The 20,165-nt window shown below is 47.7% G+C and overlaps 1 protein-coding gene across 2 annotated transcripts in view; it reads right to left on the bottom strand.

Annotated features, from left to right (window-relative positions):
• Positions 1–20,165, bottom strand: part of KIF26A (kinesin family member 26A) — a 205,902-nt gene that overhangs the window by 105,012 nt on the left and 80,725 nt on the right. For both annotated transcript variants that reach the window (XM_077323808.1, XM_077323809.1), the window contains exon 3: positions 5,802–6,317. In XM_077323808.1, the coding sequence (XP_077179923.1) occupies positions 5,802–6,317 (516 nt within the window). The remainder of the gene's footprint in view (positions 1–5,801; positions 6,318–20,165) is intronic.

The raw sequence follows: 20,165 nt of genomic DNA, 5'->3' as shown, positions 1-20,165 counted from the left end.
TCTGCGTGACCATAAGATATCTTGGTGTAATGGTTAAAAGCAGTGGCTTCTAATCTGGCGGGCCAGTTTTGATTCCCCACTACTCCCAACTGGGTGACCTTGGGCTCAGCACAGTCCTGATCGTGCTGAACTGACCACGAAGTCCTGGCAGAACTCTCTTCAGATAGGGAAAAGTGGGGCATAAAAACTACTCAAGTATGTTTGCCCTGGCCTGCATGGTCCAGGCTAGCCTGATCTCATCAGATCTCAAAAGCTAAGAAGGGTCCGCCCTGTTCAGTATTCAGATTTGAGAACACCAAGGAATGTGAGGGTCATGATGCAGAGAGAGGCAGCGTCAAACCACCTTTGAACATCTCTTGACTTGAAAAGCCTGTGGGGTTACCATTTGGCTGCAACTTGACAGTACTGAGAGAGCCAGTTTGGTGTGAAAGTCAGTTTGGTGTAGTGGTTAAGAGTGCAGACTTCTAATCTGGCGATCCGGGTTTGATCCTGCATTCCCCCACATGCAGCCAGCTGGGTGACCTTGGGCTTGCCACAGCACTGATAAAGCTGTTCTGACCGAGCAGGAATATCAGGGCTCTCTCAGCCTCACCCACCTCACAGGGTGTCTGTTGAGGGGAGAGGAAAGGGAAGGTGACTGTAAGCCACTTTGAGATGCCTTCGGGTAGAGAAAAGCGCATATAAGAACCAACTCATCTTCTTCTTCAGTAATATCAGGGCTCTCTCAGCCTCCCCTCCCTCACAGGGTGTCTGTTGTGGGGAGAGGAAAGGGAAGGCAAATGGAAGCCGCTTTGAGACTCCTTTGGGTAAAGAAAAGCGGCATATAAGAACCAACTCTTCTTCTTCTTCTTCTTCTTCTTCTTCTTCTTCTTCTTCTTCTTCTTCTTCTTCTTCTTCTTCTTCTTCTTCTTCTTCTTCTTCTTCTTCTTCTTCTTCTTCTTCTACGTTCCATCACCAAGTATCTCTAGCCAAGGTCAGTGTTTGGATGAAACCCCTCCAGGGAGTCCAAGGTGACGTCCCTTGAGTTCCACAATTGTTGGGGGGGGGGGGGGTAGATGTAATAATGGGATCTAAATGCAATACGTAATTAAAAAAAAAGAATCCATCCTTGGGTAGGGCAAGAATGTCAGTTTTGCTCTCTCTCCTAATATACCTTCCACATACTGCGAAGTTGATTCAAATTACCCTGCACTTATTATGATGTTTTGCCACATCCGCTGTGAGAGACACTAATGGTCCTTGGGGATCCAGACATGTCTTACCCTTTGATACCTAATTTCTAGGTAGTAGCTGATATATTTTCATTATTATTCTTTGTCTCTGCAGGGACTTTTCTCTAACCTGACTCCTACCAGCAAGGCCTATTAGCTAACTTGCTGATTAGGTAAACATCAGCAAAGCAGCGCAGAAATCTTGACTGCTCGGTATTTCTTGAGAAAAATCTCGGTTTCTGTTCTTCTTGCTGCAGCTTTCCATTCGGCTCAAGTTTCAGGGCTCTCTGAATTCCGGTTCTCCCAAGCAGTATCTGCTCATCTCATTGTGCACGTGTCTGAGATCATGTGCCATTTGTGTCCCATCCCCAGTTATTCCTTCCTCCTCTTATCCTCTGGTTACTGAGAAAGGCTGGTATAAGTGCCAATGGGATGAAATTAATTCAAAAGAAATTCTGTCTAAACATCCGGAAGAAGTTCCTGACAGTTAGAGTGGTTTCTCAGTGGAACAGGCTTCCTCGGGAGGTGGTGGGTTCTCCATCTTTGGAAATTTTTAAACAGAGGCTGGATAACCATCTGACAGAGAGGCTGATTCTGTGAAGGTTCAAGGGGGTGGCAGGTGACAGTGGATGAGCAATTGGGATGTGAGTGTCCTGCATAGTGCAGGGGGTTGGACTAGATGACCCAGGAGGCCCCTTCCAATTCTGATTCTATGATTATAAGCTTTCAAGAGTCAGAGCTCCTTCCATCAGATACCCATCATAAACTGTTCTTATAATCAGTTTGTTGCCACTGCTGTTTCTTTTTTGGTATTTAACATGATCCTGTGCGTTTTTAACCCTATTTTTATTACTTACTAGATTTTTATACCGCCATTCTCCCATGGTGGGCTCGAGACAAGGCATACATGGCATTACAGGAAACCCCAATATTAACACTGAACACATACAGCTGACTTCTCCTGAATCAGGCTATCATTCCATTGAGATCAGTATTATCTGTTAAAGTAAAGGTAAAGGTATCCCCTGTGCAAGCACCGAGTCATGTCTGACCCTTGGGGTGACGCCCTCTAGCGTTTTCATGGCAGACTCAATACAGGGTGGTTTGCCAGTGCCTTCCCCAGTCATGACCGTTTACCCCCCAGCAAGCTGGGTACTCATTTTACCGACCTCGGAAGGATGGAAGGCTGAGTCAACCTTGAGCCGGCTGCTGGGATTGAACTCCCAGCTTTATGGGCAAAGCTTTCAGACGGCTGCCTTGCCACTCTGCGCCACAAGAGGCTGTTATCTGTTACAGACTGCAAATAAGCTCTCCTGGATCTTTCACATCATCTACTAATACTACTCCTTTTAATGAAGTGTTTCTCAACCTACCTGATGGTGCGCCCCCCTTTTGGTTTGCCAAGGTGCCGCTGCTGCCACACCGCCACTGCAGCAGTGCAGGTGGCGGACTCGGCAACCCAAAGGGGGTCGTAGGGTTGCGCACTCCAGCCCACTGGCGATCACGGAAGCCCGAAGTGGCCAGCTCCACAGCGCAAGGGGACGGTCAGAGGTGCAGTGCCGGGGTTACCAGCCGGCACTCACATGCAGGCACAGCTGGATGTGCACCTCAGTTCACCTTGGCCGCTTAGGAGCTCACAAAGCCAAAGAAATCTGCAAGGCAGTGCAGAGGAGGCCAGCGCCATGACAATGACCATGCCCTGTCTCGGGGACCCCTGTAAAAGGGTTGATCAACCCCTCATGGGGTCGTGACCCCCAGTTTGAGGACCGCTGTTTTAATGGAAGCTGGAGCAGTTCCGCAGGGCCTGCAAAATGGTGCCGCTCCGCCAAGTTTTTGGTTGTGGCCAATGAACATATAACGTCTACAGCAGGGGTAGTCAAACTGCGACCCTCCAGATGTCCATGGACTACGATTCCCAGAAGCGAATGCTGGCAGGGGCTTCTGGGAATTGTAGTCCATGGACATCTGGAGGGCCGCAGTTTGACTACCCCTGGTCTACAGGGCCCTCTGGAATCCACCCCCTATCGGACATGCCCACTGGAACACTGTGGGGCAATCCTCAGTCTGATGGTTAAATGTTCAAATGGTTAAATGGCTAATGGTTAAACTATGTTTTAAAATGTTGCAGTCTACTGAATTTAACGTGTTGTGTCTTGTCGTACACTGGAGCATGTATACTGAGATATGTTGTAAACCAGGGGTAGTCAACCTGTGGTCCTCCAGATGTCCATGGACTACAATTCCCATGAGCCCCTGCCAGCAGATGCTGGCAGGGGCTCATGGGAATTGTAGTCCATGGACATCTGGAGGACCACAGGTTGACTACCCCTGTTGTAAACCGCCCCGAGCCACAAGGAAGGGCGGTGTAATAAGGGAATAAAATAAATTAAAATGCCAGAGGTTGAACCCGAGGCTTCCTGTACGCAAAAGCAGAGGCTCTTCCATTGAGCCACAGCATTTGTTTTAATGTAGATTCGGCACCAGGAAAGAGAATCCCGTGCTGAAATAAAGATTCAGAGGATGGGGAAATCAAATCAATGTGGGGATGTTTGAACAGAAGCAAAGAGCCTTTTTAAATCTGGTCTCGTCTCCAAGCCTAGTACATGTTTGTTTAATGTTATCAGCAGGATAGCTCCGCTGAAGGCAGGCTTTTGAGAAATTATCATGAAAACCTACTCTTGTTTGAGCAAACAGCCCCACACAGCCCGCTTACATTTGAGGCCCACATAACTCCGTATCGCTTCTGCTTTGCCGTATATCGCATTGGGGAGGGGGCTGGAATTGCCAAACTTGCTCTGTTTTACGCGATGTCTTGACTGCGCTCGCAAGAGCTACCTTATCCATTTTTATGAACTTATTTGGGAATATACAAAAGGACATTATTTTTATCCCGCCGTTGTTCATATATTTGCACACCGCGAGCCGATTCGCGGATTAATATCGGTGGCTAGCCGAACCTCGACCAGAGCCCGACGCAGGTAATTACATTTCGTTTTCCGTCCCTGCGCTTTTAATTTAATATTTTCCGAGAATTTAGTGAAGCCGTTCCGTTTTGAACAGCTGTCGTATGTCATCCGGGAGGATTATCTCTAAAGCACGTGCAATTTGTATTCCAGTTTGTTAACTTTGGGGGGAATAAAAAGCTATTACATGAAGGGGGGGGAGAGAAGCATTCATAATTATACTCTTCAATGGACAAAGAAAATCCAGCGACCCCAGACAGCAATTATTTGCACAGGCGTCGCAAGAGGATTATGGGCCTACTTTTATGCCGAGTTCAGAAGTTGATCGCATAAAAGTAGAACTGCAGTGGAGGGACAGCTTACCTGGCAACTTTCTGGGACTGCTCAAAGGCAAGAACATTGAACCAAAGAAATCTCAGCCCTCCCCCCCTCCCCTATAGCAGTCAACAGAGCATTTCTAAATACCAACCACAGGCATAAAGTAATACAGAGGCCAGACTTCACCGTTCTTACTTAGAGAGCGATTCAAGGAGGTAGCCGTGCTAGTCTGAAGCAGCAGACCAAAGTTGGAGTCCAGTGGCAACTTTAAGACCATGGTTGGCCTATGTGTGGCTCTCCAGACGTCTATGGACTACAATTCCCATGAGCCCCTAGCCCAGCTCATGGGAATTGCAGTCCACGGACTTCTGGAAGGCCACATTTTGAACACCCCTGTTTAAGACCAACCAAGTTTAATTCTGGGTATAAGTTTTGTGCGTTCTCCTGATATCTGAAGAACTTCGGGTTGGGTCTCATTGTTTATTTAGCATCCCATTTTGCCAGTTGTATTGACTGTGTGATCCGCTTTAAGCCCTAAGAAAAAAAGGTGTAATATAAATAATGTAAATAAAATGCTAAATAAATAAATAAATAAATAAATAAATAAATAAATAAATAAATAAATAAATAAATAAATAAATAAATAAATAAATAAATAAATAAATAAATAAACAGCCAAGGAGGGTCCATATAGATTGAACCTAGCATGTTGCGAAAGGGAGGAACAGAGAGGGGAGGCCTCCTTGCAGTTTCTCTGATAGGAAATACCTTCTCTGTTGTGGCTATAAGCCCCTTTTCTCTGAGATATGCCTGTCTTTTCCCCTTCAAGCTGCCCCTGCCCAGCAACTCTGCCCTGATCCATAACAGGGCACTTCAGGATCAAACGTCACTTCTGAAATCATGGTCATGGAATTCTAGCATTACCAATACTTGGTCTAACACCAAGCACTTGGTGGCCCGATTTTTCAGATCTTGGAAGCGAAACTGGGCCCAGCCCTGGTTAATACCCGTAAGAGGGAGACTGCCAAGAAAGTCTAGTATGCAGAGGCAGAAAATGGCCAACCAACTCTGTTCGCTTCCTTCGCCACGAACATTTTGCGCCACTGTCAGCCGCACCTTAACCGCGTAAAAGAAAAAGATTCTTACTTCAAACGCAACTCTCATTAAGCCCATTTGCCAGGTAAACGGGCATTCGGTCAGACAGCTAGTTAGAATTTGCAGCGTTATCTTTGGCCAGAACCACCGTAAAGTGGGAGGAGCTATGTTTAAAAGCTTCAAAATACCCGAGTCCGATTGGTCAATTACTTACGAGACACGCTTGAGGAAGGAAGCTGTTCACCCGGGAGATACTCCACATCCCCTCGAGGTACTGCTGTGCCTGGATCGTTACTGAGCTCAATGCCCCACTAAGGCCGCCGGGAGCCACAGTCACTTGCATGCTGGAGCTTGGGAACCCACCCGCTGCTTGTGGCCACCCGATCCCCTTCTTCCTTTCTGTCGAAGGGAAAAGACTCGTCGCTTTTCCAGGCTGCCTGCCCACCGGCCCGGCCACAAGAGACAAGTCCCTCTGAGATGACACGGTGACCACGTTCGGGGGGGCCAGTCGTGGCAGCACGGCGGCCGTTGCCACGGCATTGCGAGGAGGGTCCGCGGCGTCTTGGCAGCCGGCCAGGTCAATGCTGTGGATGGCCTGGATGGCTTCTTGCTTCAGCTGGTTCAGGTGGGCAGCGCAAACATCGCACCGGCTCTCTCCTTCGCTCCTGGGTTTCTGTAAATATTCAGGCACTTGAAGCTTGTCGAAAATTAAAGCTGATAATCGCGGGTCCTGGAAGGAAAGGAGAGGAGATGCAAAATGAGGCGAGGGCAAGGAGAGGCGGGGCCAAATCAAGCCACGGTATAAGTGACAGCAGCCATTCCTGTGTGCCAGGGTAGGCTTGTGGGCCACATACCTACTAAAGTGAGACGAGAAATAAATTATTGCAATAACAGAAACAGAAAGAAGAAGACTTGGGTTTATTTGCACTAAGTTTTTCACTACGCAAAAGGGTCTCGAAGTCGTAGGGATGGGCCATTCGATTCAGATAGGCTGAAAAGTACCCGGATCAATGCTGACATAAAAGGTAAAGGTAAAGGTATCCCCTGTGCAAGTACCGGGTCATGTCTGACCCTTGGGGTGACGCCCTCTAGCGTTTTCATGGCAGACTCAATACGGGGTGGTTTGCCAGTGCCTTCCCCAGTCATTACCGTTTACCCCCCAGCAAGCTGGGTACTCATTTTACCGACCTCGGAAGGATGGAAGGCTGAGTCAACCTTGAGCTGGCTGCTGGGATTGAACTCCCAGCCTCATGGGCAGAGCTTTCAGACTGCATGTCGCTGCCTTATCACTCCGAGCTCAATTGTCCATCGGTGGTATCCAAATCATGATTTGATGATTCAGATGCAATTCAGACACTGCATTACAGGTTACGGTGCTGTTATAGTGAATGGAAAATTTTGTCTTTTCATCTATTCCAAATCACCACTCCGGGGTCCAGAAGGAATTTTCTTCCAGGCCTGATTGGCCCGTGGATCCTGGAAGATTTTTGCCTTCCTCTGGGCATACAGCAATGGTCACTGGGGAACTCAGGGTGAGGAGTAGTTGTGAATTTCCTGCATTTTTGCTGGGGAGTTGGCTACATCAGTGCTCCCCAACCTTTTTATCACCGGGGACCGGTCAATGCTTTACAATTTTACTGAGGCCCGGGAGGGGGGTAGTCTTTTGCCGAGGGATGTCGCTGCCGCTGCCTGAGCCCCTGCTCCACTTGCTTTCCTGCTGGCGCCCCTGATTTCCCGCCACCATTAGGGGGCGCTGCCAGCAGCAGCTGCCCAGTACCATGCCAAGGGGGAGCCCCAGCCATGGCAGCCGCTGGAGAGCACCAAAGGTGAGCCGGTGGCAGAGTGGCAGGGCAGCCCCCGAGGCAGCAGCCGGGGAGGAGGAGCCGCAGACCAGTACCGACTGATCTACGGACCGGTACCGGTCTCCAGACCGTGGGTAGGGGACCACTGGGCTAGATGACCCAGCACTGTTTCTAAGGATGCCTCCCGTTTTTAATTCAGGGAACAAAAGGGGGGGAGGGGAAGGCCAATGGGTATTATGAAACACTGGACTACACAACCTCTTCTTCCGCGATGGGCTCTTGCGTGTATCACACTCACAAACACTCCAACGCCATTTGAGTTCCTTGGCAGACTCTCAATCCGTCGCTGATTAATAAGCCGCGATAAGCACCGTCGCCCCGTAACGCCCAGCATGAAAATGATTATCAGACGCTCCAAGCGGAGCTTGCTGCACACTCGATAACTGCTCATCTACTTGCCTTTTAATTAGTTCTCAATTCCTTTTTAGGAGATCTAATGAACACGAGCCTTCTTCCTCCTCAGAAGCCACGGCGGACCTGGCGGGGGTCCTGGCTGCTAGAACGCCTCGCTTTCAAAGGATTGTGAGTCGTGAGAGAGACCCATGGAAATTGGATCTCGGGAAGCTGAAAAGTGATTTCAGCGTGACTCGAAAATCCACTTTTTAATTTTTTTTTTTTACCCCTCCCCGTAGGCGACGAGCCATCAACTTGCAAAGAAAAGACTGGATGCGCAATAGCCGTTCCTCTCTTTGCATCTGGGCTAGAGAGAGACTGTGGGAATACCGTAAGAACTGGGAGACCCCATTTGACTAGAGCAGGGGTAGTCAAACTGCGGCCCTCCAGATGTCCATGGACTACAATTCCCAGGAGCCATTGCCAGCATTCGCAAGCGAATGCTGGCAAGGGCTCCTGGGAATTGTAGTCCATGGACATCTGGAGGGCCGCAGTTTGACTACCCCTGGACTAGAGGCAACAGTGGGGGGAACAGAAATGCCTGTATGCGTCACAGGCTCAGGAAGCTACGTCCCTCTCTGAACGTTTTTGGGGGTAAGTCACAGGAGAAGTCCCTCTGCCTTGCATTAAAGCCGTCAAGTTGGCTAAGTGTAAAAGAACAAAATAATTCATTACAGACTACAACCCGCAAAGGTGCAATTACAAGGCTTATGTATATGCATACATGAAGCTGCCTCATGGTGAAGCAGACCCTTAGTACGTCAAAACAAGTACGACCTATTCTACTACGACTCATAATGGCGCCCCCAGGATCTCAGGCAGAGGTCTTTCACCTGGTCCTATGTATTGGAGACGCCGGAGATTGAACCTGAGACTTTAGAATCATAGAATCATAGAGTTGGAAGGAACCTTGTGGGTCAGCTAGTCCAACCCCCTGCTCAACGCAGGATCAGCCCTAAGCATCCTAAAGCATCCAAGAAAAGTGTGTATCCAACCTTTGCTTGAAGACTCCCAACCCTATCACTCATCTACTGTAACCTGCCACCCCCTTGAACCTTCACAGAATCAGCCTCTCCGTCAGATGGCTATCCAACTTCTGCTTTAGAATCTCCAAAGATCTCACCAGATCTAGGAAGCTAAACTAAGCCCTGGTTAGCTTTTGGATGATGGAACACTGAGGAATACCAATGTTGCCATGTAAAGTCAAGCCATGGCAAACCACCTCTATTTCTTGTCTTGAAAACCCTACAGGGCTAAATTTGCTGCAAAATGATGACCCAGTAAAAGGTGAAGAGGTTATACAGCAATGGATGGTTCAGGAAGGTTTTTTTTTAAATAAAGGGGACAGGTCTGTAAACTATGACCCTGGCATGTACTATATATTACCCCCATTATATGCATTATATCCAGCTCTTACTGCATTGTTTTCTACATTCACAATGCCCCTTTCTGCATAGCTAGACATACCATATCTAACATTTTGGGCTATGTTTCAAATTATTGCAACCCTGATGCTACGACATGGCTTGTATGTCTCATCTGATTGACTGCACTGAATTAAATGGTGTAAGACAAGTTGTAGGTGCAAACTTAAATGGACTCCGGGGAATGGTAGAGGACAGGAAGGCCTGGAGGATCATTGTCCATGGGGTCGCGATGGGTCGGACACGACTTCGCACATAACAAAACAACAAGACAAGTTGAGTCTCCGCAGGAAAGGCGGACCGTAAACAAATGAAACAAAGATCCTCGGGGCCGTCAGTCCATCCAGTACCTTTAAAGGCATTTGGGATGGCTTGCAAAAACACACCTGAAGCCAACACACCTGTCTCCAGCCTCCGTTTCTAATTATTCGTGAACCTGGGCATCTGCAAGAGAAGTGTTTTTCATGCCACATCTGCTTTGATGAGAAAGGCAATCCAATTCTGCAAATGCCTTTGGAGACGTTACGTTGTGCATAATCCAAGAGTGGATTAAAAAGTCACACCTTGTCTCTTCCTGCTGAGCGAGCCTCTCTCTCGTCTTAATTCATTGCAGGCCTCAAGGGGTCCTCCGTGTCACCTTCACTGCCCTCCCCTTTGCACCTCCCCAGTTTGGAGAGTCGCAGAGCCCTATCTCCTAAAACACGCAAGGGCTCGCATCCCTAACCACGGCTACAAGGGGTGGGGGGGGGATTAAAGCAAGAGATTAAATCCCGCCTCTTCGTAAATCCGCAGCTAACACTAATGCCCTGCAATGGACCCAGCCAGCTTCAAGGGCTCATGTCGAGAGCCCTTTAGACAATTAAGGATTTAAATGGAAGATCACAGCCCGGTGTGAGCGTTTAATTCTAAGACAGAGAGAGGTGGAGGAGGAGCGGGGGGGGGGGGGGAGAGGGGGGAAGGCTTAATTTCACTTATTAGTAATGAGGACAGACAAAGCAACTAAGAGATCCGCATTAGGGCTGCTTAAAAAAAATGTCCTCCCAAATTAGCAACCCTTTTCAAAACACAAACACAAACACAAAAAAGCATCCACAAAAAAAACCTACTGCTTTCTCCCGAGCTGCAAAGAGTCTCTAGGAAGTGAATCTGACATGAAAAACCCAGCCTGCTTCTAGTTTTAATTAGGACGTACATCTACAGCTTCTGTTAAATAACCTGCCGCTGATACTCGGAATTAATTGTTGCCCTCTTTCAGCAAAGAACTGCACACTCACGATAAACGGCAAGCATGCTGGCTGTTGTTAGCTCTCAAAAGTTGTAAAATGGAACAAGAACCACACTTTGGGCCACTCAACTGCCTGGGTGGGGTGAGTGGCAGGACAAATTCCAGATCGGACCTGTGGCCGTTACTTTCCATGCCCGAATGCACAGCAGTAGTGATCCGCTTGGCACAAGCTTGGGTTCTTTAAAGCTGGGGTTGATAGGTGTTATAGCAGCCTTTCTCAACTCTTTAACCGTTGAGAAATCCCGGGAACATCCTTCAAGATTCAAGAAACCCTGGAAGTGCCTCTCTTCCAGAATGCTCTTCCAGAAGAATCAAGACTCTGTGGGACCTAAAACAGTTCCATAGGGCCTGTAAGACAGAGCTATTCCACCAGGCCTATGGTTAAGGCCCATAGATAGATCATCAACAAAACGGGCTTTCCTATGCAAAAACCATAAGAAGAAGAAGAAGAAGAAGAAGAAGAAGAAGAAGAAGAAGAAGAAGAAGAAGAAGAAGAAGAAGAAGAAGAAGAAGAAGAAGAAGAAGAAGAAGAAGAAGAAGAAGAAGAAGAAGAAGAAGAAGAAGAAGAAGAAGAAGAAGAAGAGTTGGTTCTTATATGCCGCTTTTCCCTACCCAAAGGAGGCTCAAAGCGGCTTACAGTCGCCTTCCCATTCCTCTCCCCACAACAGACACCCTGTGAGGTGGGTGAGGCTGAGAGAGCCCTGATATCACTGCTCAGTCAAAAAAGCTTTATCAGTTCCATGGGGAGCCCAAGGTCACCCAGCTGGTTGCATGTGGGGGAGCGCAGAATCGAACCCGGCATGCCGGATTAGAAATCCGCACTCCTAACCACTACACCAAACTGCCTCTCAGGAACAACATCAAATGTCAACAAATTAGACCAAAGCAGCACTTCCCCTCATTGGGTCGAACAGCCTTTCTCAACTTTTTTTTACCACTGATAAACCCCTGAAACTTCGAGAAACCCCAGAAGTAGTGCAATCGTGCAGAATACGGCTCCCCTGCCCACCCCCCTCCCCGCCGGTTCCGCGGCTTCCCTGTTTTTTAACTGTGTTTTTATTATTGCAAACCACCCCGAAGTCGGCTTACGGAAACGGGTGGCATAGGAATTGAATGAATGGATGAATTCACTGCCCATCAACTCTCTGGACGTTACCAAGTTCTAGAATTTGGGAGAAAAGACCTCTCTACCCCACACATAATTTTATAAACCTCTATTACGTCCCCACAACCTTTCACTCCATCCCCTACCTCTGACCTTTGCTCAGCAAAACAAAATCGGCGTCCAGCGGCACCTTTAAGACCAACAAAGATTTATTCAAGGTGTGAGCTTTCGAGTGCAAGCACTCGAAAGCTCACACCTTGAATAGATCTTTGTTGGTCTTAAAGTTGCCACTGGAAACTGATTTTGTTTTGTCGTGCTGCTTCCGACCGACACGGCTACCCATTTGCAGTTATGGACATTCAAGAGCTCTGTTTGCCATGGCGGGCTGTCCTCAGCTTGCGTAACACTTCGGAAACACATGCAGCAAACAGAACATTCAACGCTCCTTCATCCATTACTTAATGGCATCGGCTATGGCACATTTTCCCCATTACACACCCAAATCATTATCCAGCAAATCACAAAAAGCTACATCCAACCCTTGCAAATTCCAAGCGCCATTAGCACAGAGCAAGCCTACTTCCTGCAATTTATCTGGCAATTATTCTCCCCTCCCCCTGCTATATAAGTAAAGTGATTTACGAGTTCTAACAAAAGGCGGTTTAATTGGGGCTTTTCATTCTTTGTGGAGCTGGAGACCCTAGTTTGGTTTGGGTTTTTTTGGAGGGGGGGTTGTTTTTAAAAGAGACGCTTTGAAGTTTTACACAAAGTTGCTCACAGTCAGGGTGAAGGAAACCCACCGGCAACCACGCCTCCAAGCCATTTTTCTACAAATATATATATATATAGAAAACTAAACCCAGAACAGGGGATGGTTAGGAGAAATTTTTTTAAGCCTCTCCTATGTCAAAAAAAAAAGCAACTTGGTGGCACATAACGCACACCATAAATTCGAAGAAATAAACTCCAAAAGAAGTATGCTCATTTCAATTGTCATTTCCCCGCTGTTCCAATGACACGTCCTAGGAAAGTACGTGATGCACAGTCAGAATTTTGTCTGGCTACGGCAATGTGTGTGGGGATTCCACCTTTGATCAGAAGCCCTGTTTGTTCAGGGCGTGCATGCGCACATCTCAAAAGCTGGAATATATTTATGTGCATGGCTCAGTTCAAACAAAATGGAAACCACACATATCAACAAGGTAATCACTATTATTATTATTATTATTATTATTATTATTATTATTATTATTATGTTATTTGTTATTATTATGTTGTTATTATTATTATTATTATGTTATTATGCTGTTATCACCTTGCTGTTACTATAAATGATGGGAAAGTGGGGAAAGTTATAGAATAGAATGCCATCTTTTATTGTAATAATGGGGTATTTATGGGGTTTTATGTGATTTTACTTTGATTTTATATTTTATTGTGAACTGCGGCGAGACCTTTTGGTGAACGGCAGTATATAAATCCAACAATAAATAAATAAATAAATAAATAAATAAATAAATAAATAAATAAATAAATAAATAAATAAATAAATAAATAAATAAATAAATAAATAAATAAATAAAGGTAAAGGTATCCCCTGTGCAAGCACCGAGTCATGTCTGACCCTTGGGGTGACGCCCTCCAGCGTTTTCATGGCAGACTCAATACGGGGTGGTTTGCCAGTGCCTTCCCCAGTCATTACCGTTTACCCCCCAGCAAGCTGGGTACTCATTTTACCGACCTCGGAAGGATGGAAGGCTGAGTCAACCTTGAGCCGGCTGCTGGAATCAAACTCTCAGGCTCATGGACAGAGCTTTCAGACTGCATGTAGGTTGGTTTACCACTCTGCGCCACAAGAGGCTCTATAAATGATATTACCTGTATCATTTTCTTGTTTCATGTAAACCGCCTTGAACCTTCAGGGAGGGTGGTATATAAATACAATAAATAAATAGTATGCATGGTGGGAGTGCCCCACCACCAAGGGCTATTGAAGAAGAGTTGGTTTTTATACCCTGCTTTTCACTACCCAAAGGAGTCTCCAAGTAGCTTACACTCGCCTTCCCTTTCCTCTCCCCACAACAAAGACCCTGTGAGGGAGGTGGGGCTGAGAGAGCTCTGACAGAACTGCTCTGTGAGAACAGCACTGACAGGACTGTGACTAGCTCAAGGTCGCACAGCTGGCTGCCGGTGGAGGAACCTGGCTATCCACTTTAGAGGCTGCTGCTCTTAACCACTACACCAAGCTGGCACTACAATCCTAGTAGAGAACTTACCTTTAACAGAGCAGGTGGGAGATTAACATTCTGAATGGGCATAAACCTAACAAGATTGATTTCCAACAAGGTGCCCAAACATTATCATGCAGCAAGAGAACTGTTAGGATGCCATTATTTAAGAGCCAGTTTGGTGTAGTGGTTAGGAGTGCAGACTTCTAATCTGGCATGCTAGGTTCGATTCTGCACACCCCCACATGCAACCAGCTGGGTGACCTTGGGCTCACCACGGCACTGATAAAACTGTTCTGACCGAGCAGTGATATCAGGGCTCTCTCAGCCTCACCCACCCCACAGGGTGTCTGTTGTGGGGAGAGGAAAGGGAAGGTGACTGTAAGCCGCTTTGAGCCTCCTTCGGGTAGAGAAAAGCGGCATATAAAAACCAACTCTTCTTCTTAACATCATTATGCACCCTCTGGCCCAACTGGTCTGGAGTTACAGGCTGGGTGGTCACCAATATGCCCCAGACTTCCCGTCCCCAGATACATTTGCCAGATGTTTGGAAGCGGTCATTGGATGGCTAGAGCAGAGTCACCTGAAACTCAACCCCTCCAAATCTGGCTGGGCAGAAAGGTCAGGAAGCGCATTTACCCACCTTGGCTGGGGGGGGGGGGGTAGTTCAACATCGCTCCCTCGGCCAAGAATCTGGGCATGATCCCGGATGCTTCCCCAGGTCACAGGTGTAACCCACATGGTGTTTTACCATCTTTGCCAGGCAAGGCTATTATCACCCTACCTGCCCCCGGACTTTCTGACTACAGTGATCCATGCAACGGTCACCTCCAGATTAGACTTCTGTAACTAGCTCTACGTGGGCCTACCCTTGTCTTTGACCTGGAAATTACAGCTGGTGCAAAAGGGGTCTTCACAGGCACATCTTGGAGGTCTTCACAGGCACATCTTGGAGGGCCCACAACCAGCCTGTGCTGAGGCAGCTGCATCAGTTACCAGTCGTGGCCGGTTCAGATTCACGCTTTTGGTATTAAACTTTAAGCCCATCCGTGGCTTGGGCCTTGCCTGTCTGAGGGACCGACTGTCTCTTTATGCCCCCTGCAGGGTTCTTCGCTCTGCGGGCACTAATCCGCTCCTGGACCCTGACCCCAGGGAAGCATGCCAAGCTTCAACCTAGGCTGGGTCCTTCTTGGTCCTGGCCCCGACCTGGTGGAATGAGCTCCCGGAAGAGCTGAGGGCCCAGATGGAGCTGTCAGTGTTCCCCGGGGCCTGTAAGATGGAGCTCTTCTGCCAGATCTTATGATGAGGCCGGGGTCCGGAACAACTAGGGCCCCTCCTCCGGCCAATGAATTACCATCATGCAAACCCCGCCCTGTAGTGATTGGCTGAAGATAGGGAAGGAATTGGGGTTTGATCAGTTTTCTTGTCTTGTATGTTTTTAAGGGGTTTCTATCAGTTTTATTGAGGTTTTCATCTGTTTTATGTAGCCCATCAGGAGTCTACAAAAAGTGGCGGGATAGAAATCGAAAGAATAAATAAATAAATATAAAATTGTCAAAAGCCACAGAAATCTCATTTAGAAGAAGAAGAAGAAGAGTTGGTTCTTATATGCCGCTTTTCCCTACCCGAAGGAGGCTCAAAGCAGCTTACAGTCACCTTCCCTTTCCTCTCCCCACAACAGACAACCTGTGAGGGAGGGGAGGCTGAGAGAGCCCTGATATTACTGAAGAAGAGTTGGTTCTCATATGCCGCTTTTCTCTACCAAAGGAGGCTCAAAGCAGCTTACATTCACCTTCCCTTTCCTCTCCCCACCACAGACACCCTGTGAGGGAGGGGAGGCTGAGAGAGCCCTGATATTACTGAAGAAGAAGAGTTGGTTCTTATATGCCACTTTTCTCTACCCAAAGGAGTCTCATAGCGGCTTACAGTCGCCTTTCCATTCCTCTCCCCACAACAGACACCCTGTGGGGTGGGTGAGGCTGAGAGAGCGCTGATATCACTGCCCGGTCAGAACAGTTTTATCAGTACCGTGGGGAGCCCAAGGTCACCCAGCTGGCTGCATGTGGGGGAGTGCAGAATCGAACCCGGCATGCCAGATTAGAAATCCGCACTCCTAACCACTACACCAAACTGGCTCTTTGCAGGATTCCCTGATCTGGAGTTACACCCCTTTTCTCTTCCAGGGATACATTATGCAGCTGTATCTTGGCACTGGGAATAAGCAACAAATCGATCACATTCCATGCAGGGGTACAGCATTTTCACCTGCCCTTAAGGAGGCTGGCATGTGGTTCTCTGCATGAGTCACTGATCGGGATCTCTCCCACTCAGAGCGCAGACCCTTCCAAAGAAGGGGGTAATCCTCTCAAACAACTTACATGAAAAGCTTTCGAGATGGATGTGTGAATCTGGCCTCCAGTTTTGGTTCACACGAAAAAGCGTGGCTCCGCATTCAAAAGTTTAAAGAACAAGGTGTGTTTAAACTAGCTACCTGGATCGTGGCCAGAGCCTTCCGGATCTAGATCAAGAGATTGTTCACAGAGGGAGCCACAACATTCAAAATTAGTTTATCGGTTCGACTTTCATCCCATTCCCACAGCATATGCCACGGGTCAGAGAGAAATTGGAGTAATTTCGCATTACTTTTCCTGACATGGGAGATTAAGCCAAGGGTATAAACTTCCTAATACATTAATAGCGATATGCTTTGCAGGGGCTCCCTGACTGGCATAACAATCACAGAAAAGAGTCATTAACACGAAGTCTGAGGCAACCTGCAGTGGGAATTGAACAGAAGAGGCTGACGGAGAGGCTGATTCTGTGAAGGTTCAAGGGGGTGGCAGGTGACAGTGGATGAGCAATAGGGTTGTGAGTGTCCTGCATAGTGTTGGAATAGATGACCCAGGAGGTCCCTTCCAGCTCTATGATTCTATGATTTTAGAAGCATGATCCTCTTTACAGATTTTAACTTACATACATACAAGAGGTATACATATCCGGGAGGTCCTTTCCAACTCTATGATTCTATGGTATGGCATCAAGAGGTGTAATCTGGAAGTTCACCTCATCCATGAACTTTCTCAATGGCTTATGGCTATCCCCCCTTTTTTGCAACTTTGCCCCTTCAGCCTCCTTCTCACAGATTTGAGGAGTCTGCCTTTTGCCCACCTGCATGAGTCTCTGCTCAGGATCGATGCCACTCAGGTCTGCTGCAAATTCCAGGGCTTGGACTAAAAGAATCTGAAGCAGGTCTGCCTGGTGTAATAACTGGGTGGATCCGACCATCTTCCAGTTTGGTGTAGTGATTAGGAGTGCGGACTTCTAATCTGGCAAGCAGGGTTTGATTCTGCACTCCCCCACATGCAGCCAGCTGGGTGACCTTGTGCTCGCCACAGCACTGATAAAACTATTCTGACCAGGCAGGAAAATCTGGGCTCTGTCAGCCTCACCCACCTCATAGGGTGTCTGTTGAGGGGAGAGGAAAGGGAAGGTGACTGTAAGCTGCTTTGAGCCTCCTTCGGGTAGGAAAAAGCAGCATATAAGAACGAACTTCTTCTTCTTCTTCAAACAAAACCTTCCTCCAAGTTTAGCCTTCCTCCAATGGAAGAGCCACAGAGTTTGGAGGAAAGCTTCACGCTTGAGCCAGAAGTAAAGGTGGGATATAAAGAGTTTAAGGACAGACTTTGCTCAAGGAGTGGTAGGATAGGGGTAGGGATCCACCCCACTGTCTCGAGGTCCAGGAAGGAAAGTAATAAAGAAAGCTTCCCTCTGAACGTCCGAAATGGATTTCATCATGTGCTATGGCGTTTGCTGGCAGGGGCTCATGGGAATTGTAGTCCATGAACATCTGGAGGACCACAGGTTGACTACCCCTGTGCTATGGCACTTTCACACAAGCTGAATAGCGCAATTCCAAACTACTTTCGATGCACTTTAGTGATCCTTTGCAAGTGAATTTCACACTGTAAAGTGCACTGGAAGTGCATTTTTCAGTGTTTGTGAAATGGCAAGTTTTCTATTCCAGCCAGCCTCAAGGATACTTTAGTGAAAGGGTAGTCAAACTGCGGCCCTCCAGATGTCCATGGACTACAATTCCCATGAGCCCCTGCCAGCATTTGCTGGCAGGGGCTCATGGGAATTGTAGTCCATGGACATCTGGAGGGCCGCAGTTTGACTACCCCTGCTTTAGTGGCAGAGACCAGGGTAGAGGAAGGTACAATATACATTTTAAAGAAATATTGTCACATGTCATACTGTCACGTCATGCCTGGAAGACTCTCATGCTCAGCCCTTGGCGAACCTCAAAAGGAAGAGATTTCCGGATTTTACATAGTGATAGTTTGGAAAAATGTATTCACCACCTCTCCAAGTGAACCCGTTTTGAGGCAGCTCATAAAGTAAAATAGGATACCATCCAGCCATTTAAATATAATTCCAGCCATTAAAACCCTCATCAGAGCATTAAAATACTATGAAACATTCTGCCTCAAATGACCCTCATAAAAACAGATGTCAGATGAGAAAAAACAAACCTCAAACGACCAAACTCCTTAGGGTAGAAAGAAATGTTTTTACATGCCCCTAAAGCAGGGGTAGTCAACCTGTGGTCCTACAGATGTTCATGGACTACAATTCCCATGAGCCCTTGCCAGCAAATGCTGGGAATTGTAGTCCATGAACATCTGGAGGACCACAGGTTGACTACCCCTGCCCTAAAGGACAGAAAGGTAGGTTCCAGGTGAGTCTCCGGGGATTCCATGAGCAAGGTACCACCACCGACAAGGTACCACGAGCCTCTGGCTGTTACCCTCCTCACCTCTGCCAAGCAGGGTTTGTGAGGAGGAGTTGGTTCTTCTATGTCACTTTTATCTATACAAAGGAGTCTCTAAGCGGCTTACATTTGCCTTCCCTTTTCTCTCCCCACAACAGACACCTTGTGAGGGAGGTGAGGCTGAGAGAGCTTTGAGATTACTGAAGAAGAAGAAGAGTTGGTTCTTATATGCCGCTTTTCTCTACACAAAGGAGTCTCAAAGTGGCTTACATTCACCTTCCCTTTCCTCTCCCCACAACAGACACCATGTGAGGGAGGTGAGGCTGAGAGAGCCCTGATATCACAGCTTTCTCAGTGCCTGGCAAGCCCAAGGCCACCAGCTGGCTGCATGTGGAGGAGGAGCAGGGAATCAAACCCAGCTTGCCAGATAAGAAATCCACACTCCTAACCACTACCCCAATCTGCCTATGGAAGGACAGACAAATAGGAGGCAATAAATAGGGTTCCAAGTGGTCTCTCTTGTGGCACCCGTCTTTCTGAGCCACACAGATGCTGTGGAAGCAAACACCACCGAAGTCAAGATTCACAATGAGGCTACCACTACGCCTAAGTGTGACAAGAACGGAACAAGGCTGACATACCTGCCTAAGTTTACGCAAGAGAAGAAGAAGAAGAAGAAGAAGAAGAAGAAGAAGAAGAAGAAGAAGACGAAGACGAAGACGAAGAAGAAGAAGAAGAAGAAGAAGAAGAAGAAGAAGAAGAAGAAGAAGAAGAAGAGTTGGTTCTTATATGCCGCTTTTCCCTACCCGAAGGAGTCTCAAAGTGGCTTACAGTCGCCTTCCCTTTCCTCTCCCCACAACAGACACCCTGTGGGGTAGGTGAGGCTGAGAGAGCCCTGATATCACTGTTCTGGCCGAACAGTTTTATCAGTGCCGTGGCAAGCCCAAGGTCACCCAGCTGGTTGCATGTGGGGGAGCGCAGAATCGAACCCGGCATGCCAGATTAGAAGCCCGCACTCCTAACCACTACACCAAACTGGCTCTGCACTGAAGAGTCCGTTTGATCTCACACCACACCGGCACAGGCCACCTTATTACCTGGTCCTATTTAATACTTGAGACGGGCTTTTGGAAGCATATTTTTCCCAAGCTCCGTATGCCCCCCCCCCCAAACTCTTATCCTGGTGAATTATCTGCTGCAGTCATCCTCGGCATCAATACAGCCCCTCGAGCATCCATGACTCAGTGTGCAAAAGAGCCAGCATCCACTTGAGTGAGCAGATGGTACAGAAGGCAGTGCTCGGGGCCATGTCAAAACATTAGGGAAGAATGGACACTGACTCATCGGAAGCAAGCCGGCAGCCCATCGTGCTTTTCTGCCTTCTTTTGTATGGAAGGAGATCAGACACGGCAAATCCCCACTCTCGCTCTTTTCCCAACTCTCCCCATGCCTCCTCAACACCTCTGAAGGCCCCACTGAAAAGAGGCAGCTTTGGAAAGAAAAGGGTCTC

The sequence above is a fragment of the Paroedura picta genome, chromosome 2 (genome assembly GCF_049243985.1).
Source record: "Paroedura picta isolate Pp20150507F chromosome 2, Ppicta_v3.0, whole genome shotgun sequence".
NCBI lineage: Eukaryota > Metazoa > Chordata > Lepidosauria > Squamata > Gekkonidae > Paroedura > Paroedura picta.
Note: the sequence above shows the minus strand (reverse complement) of the source record. Positions and strands in the feature narration are given on the sequence as shown.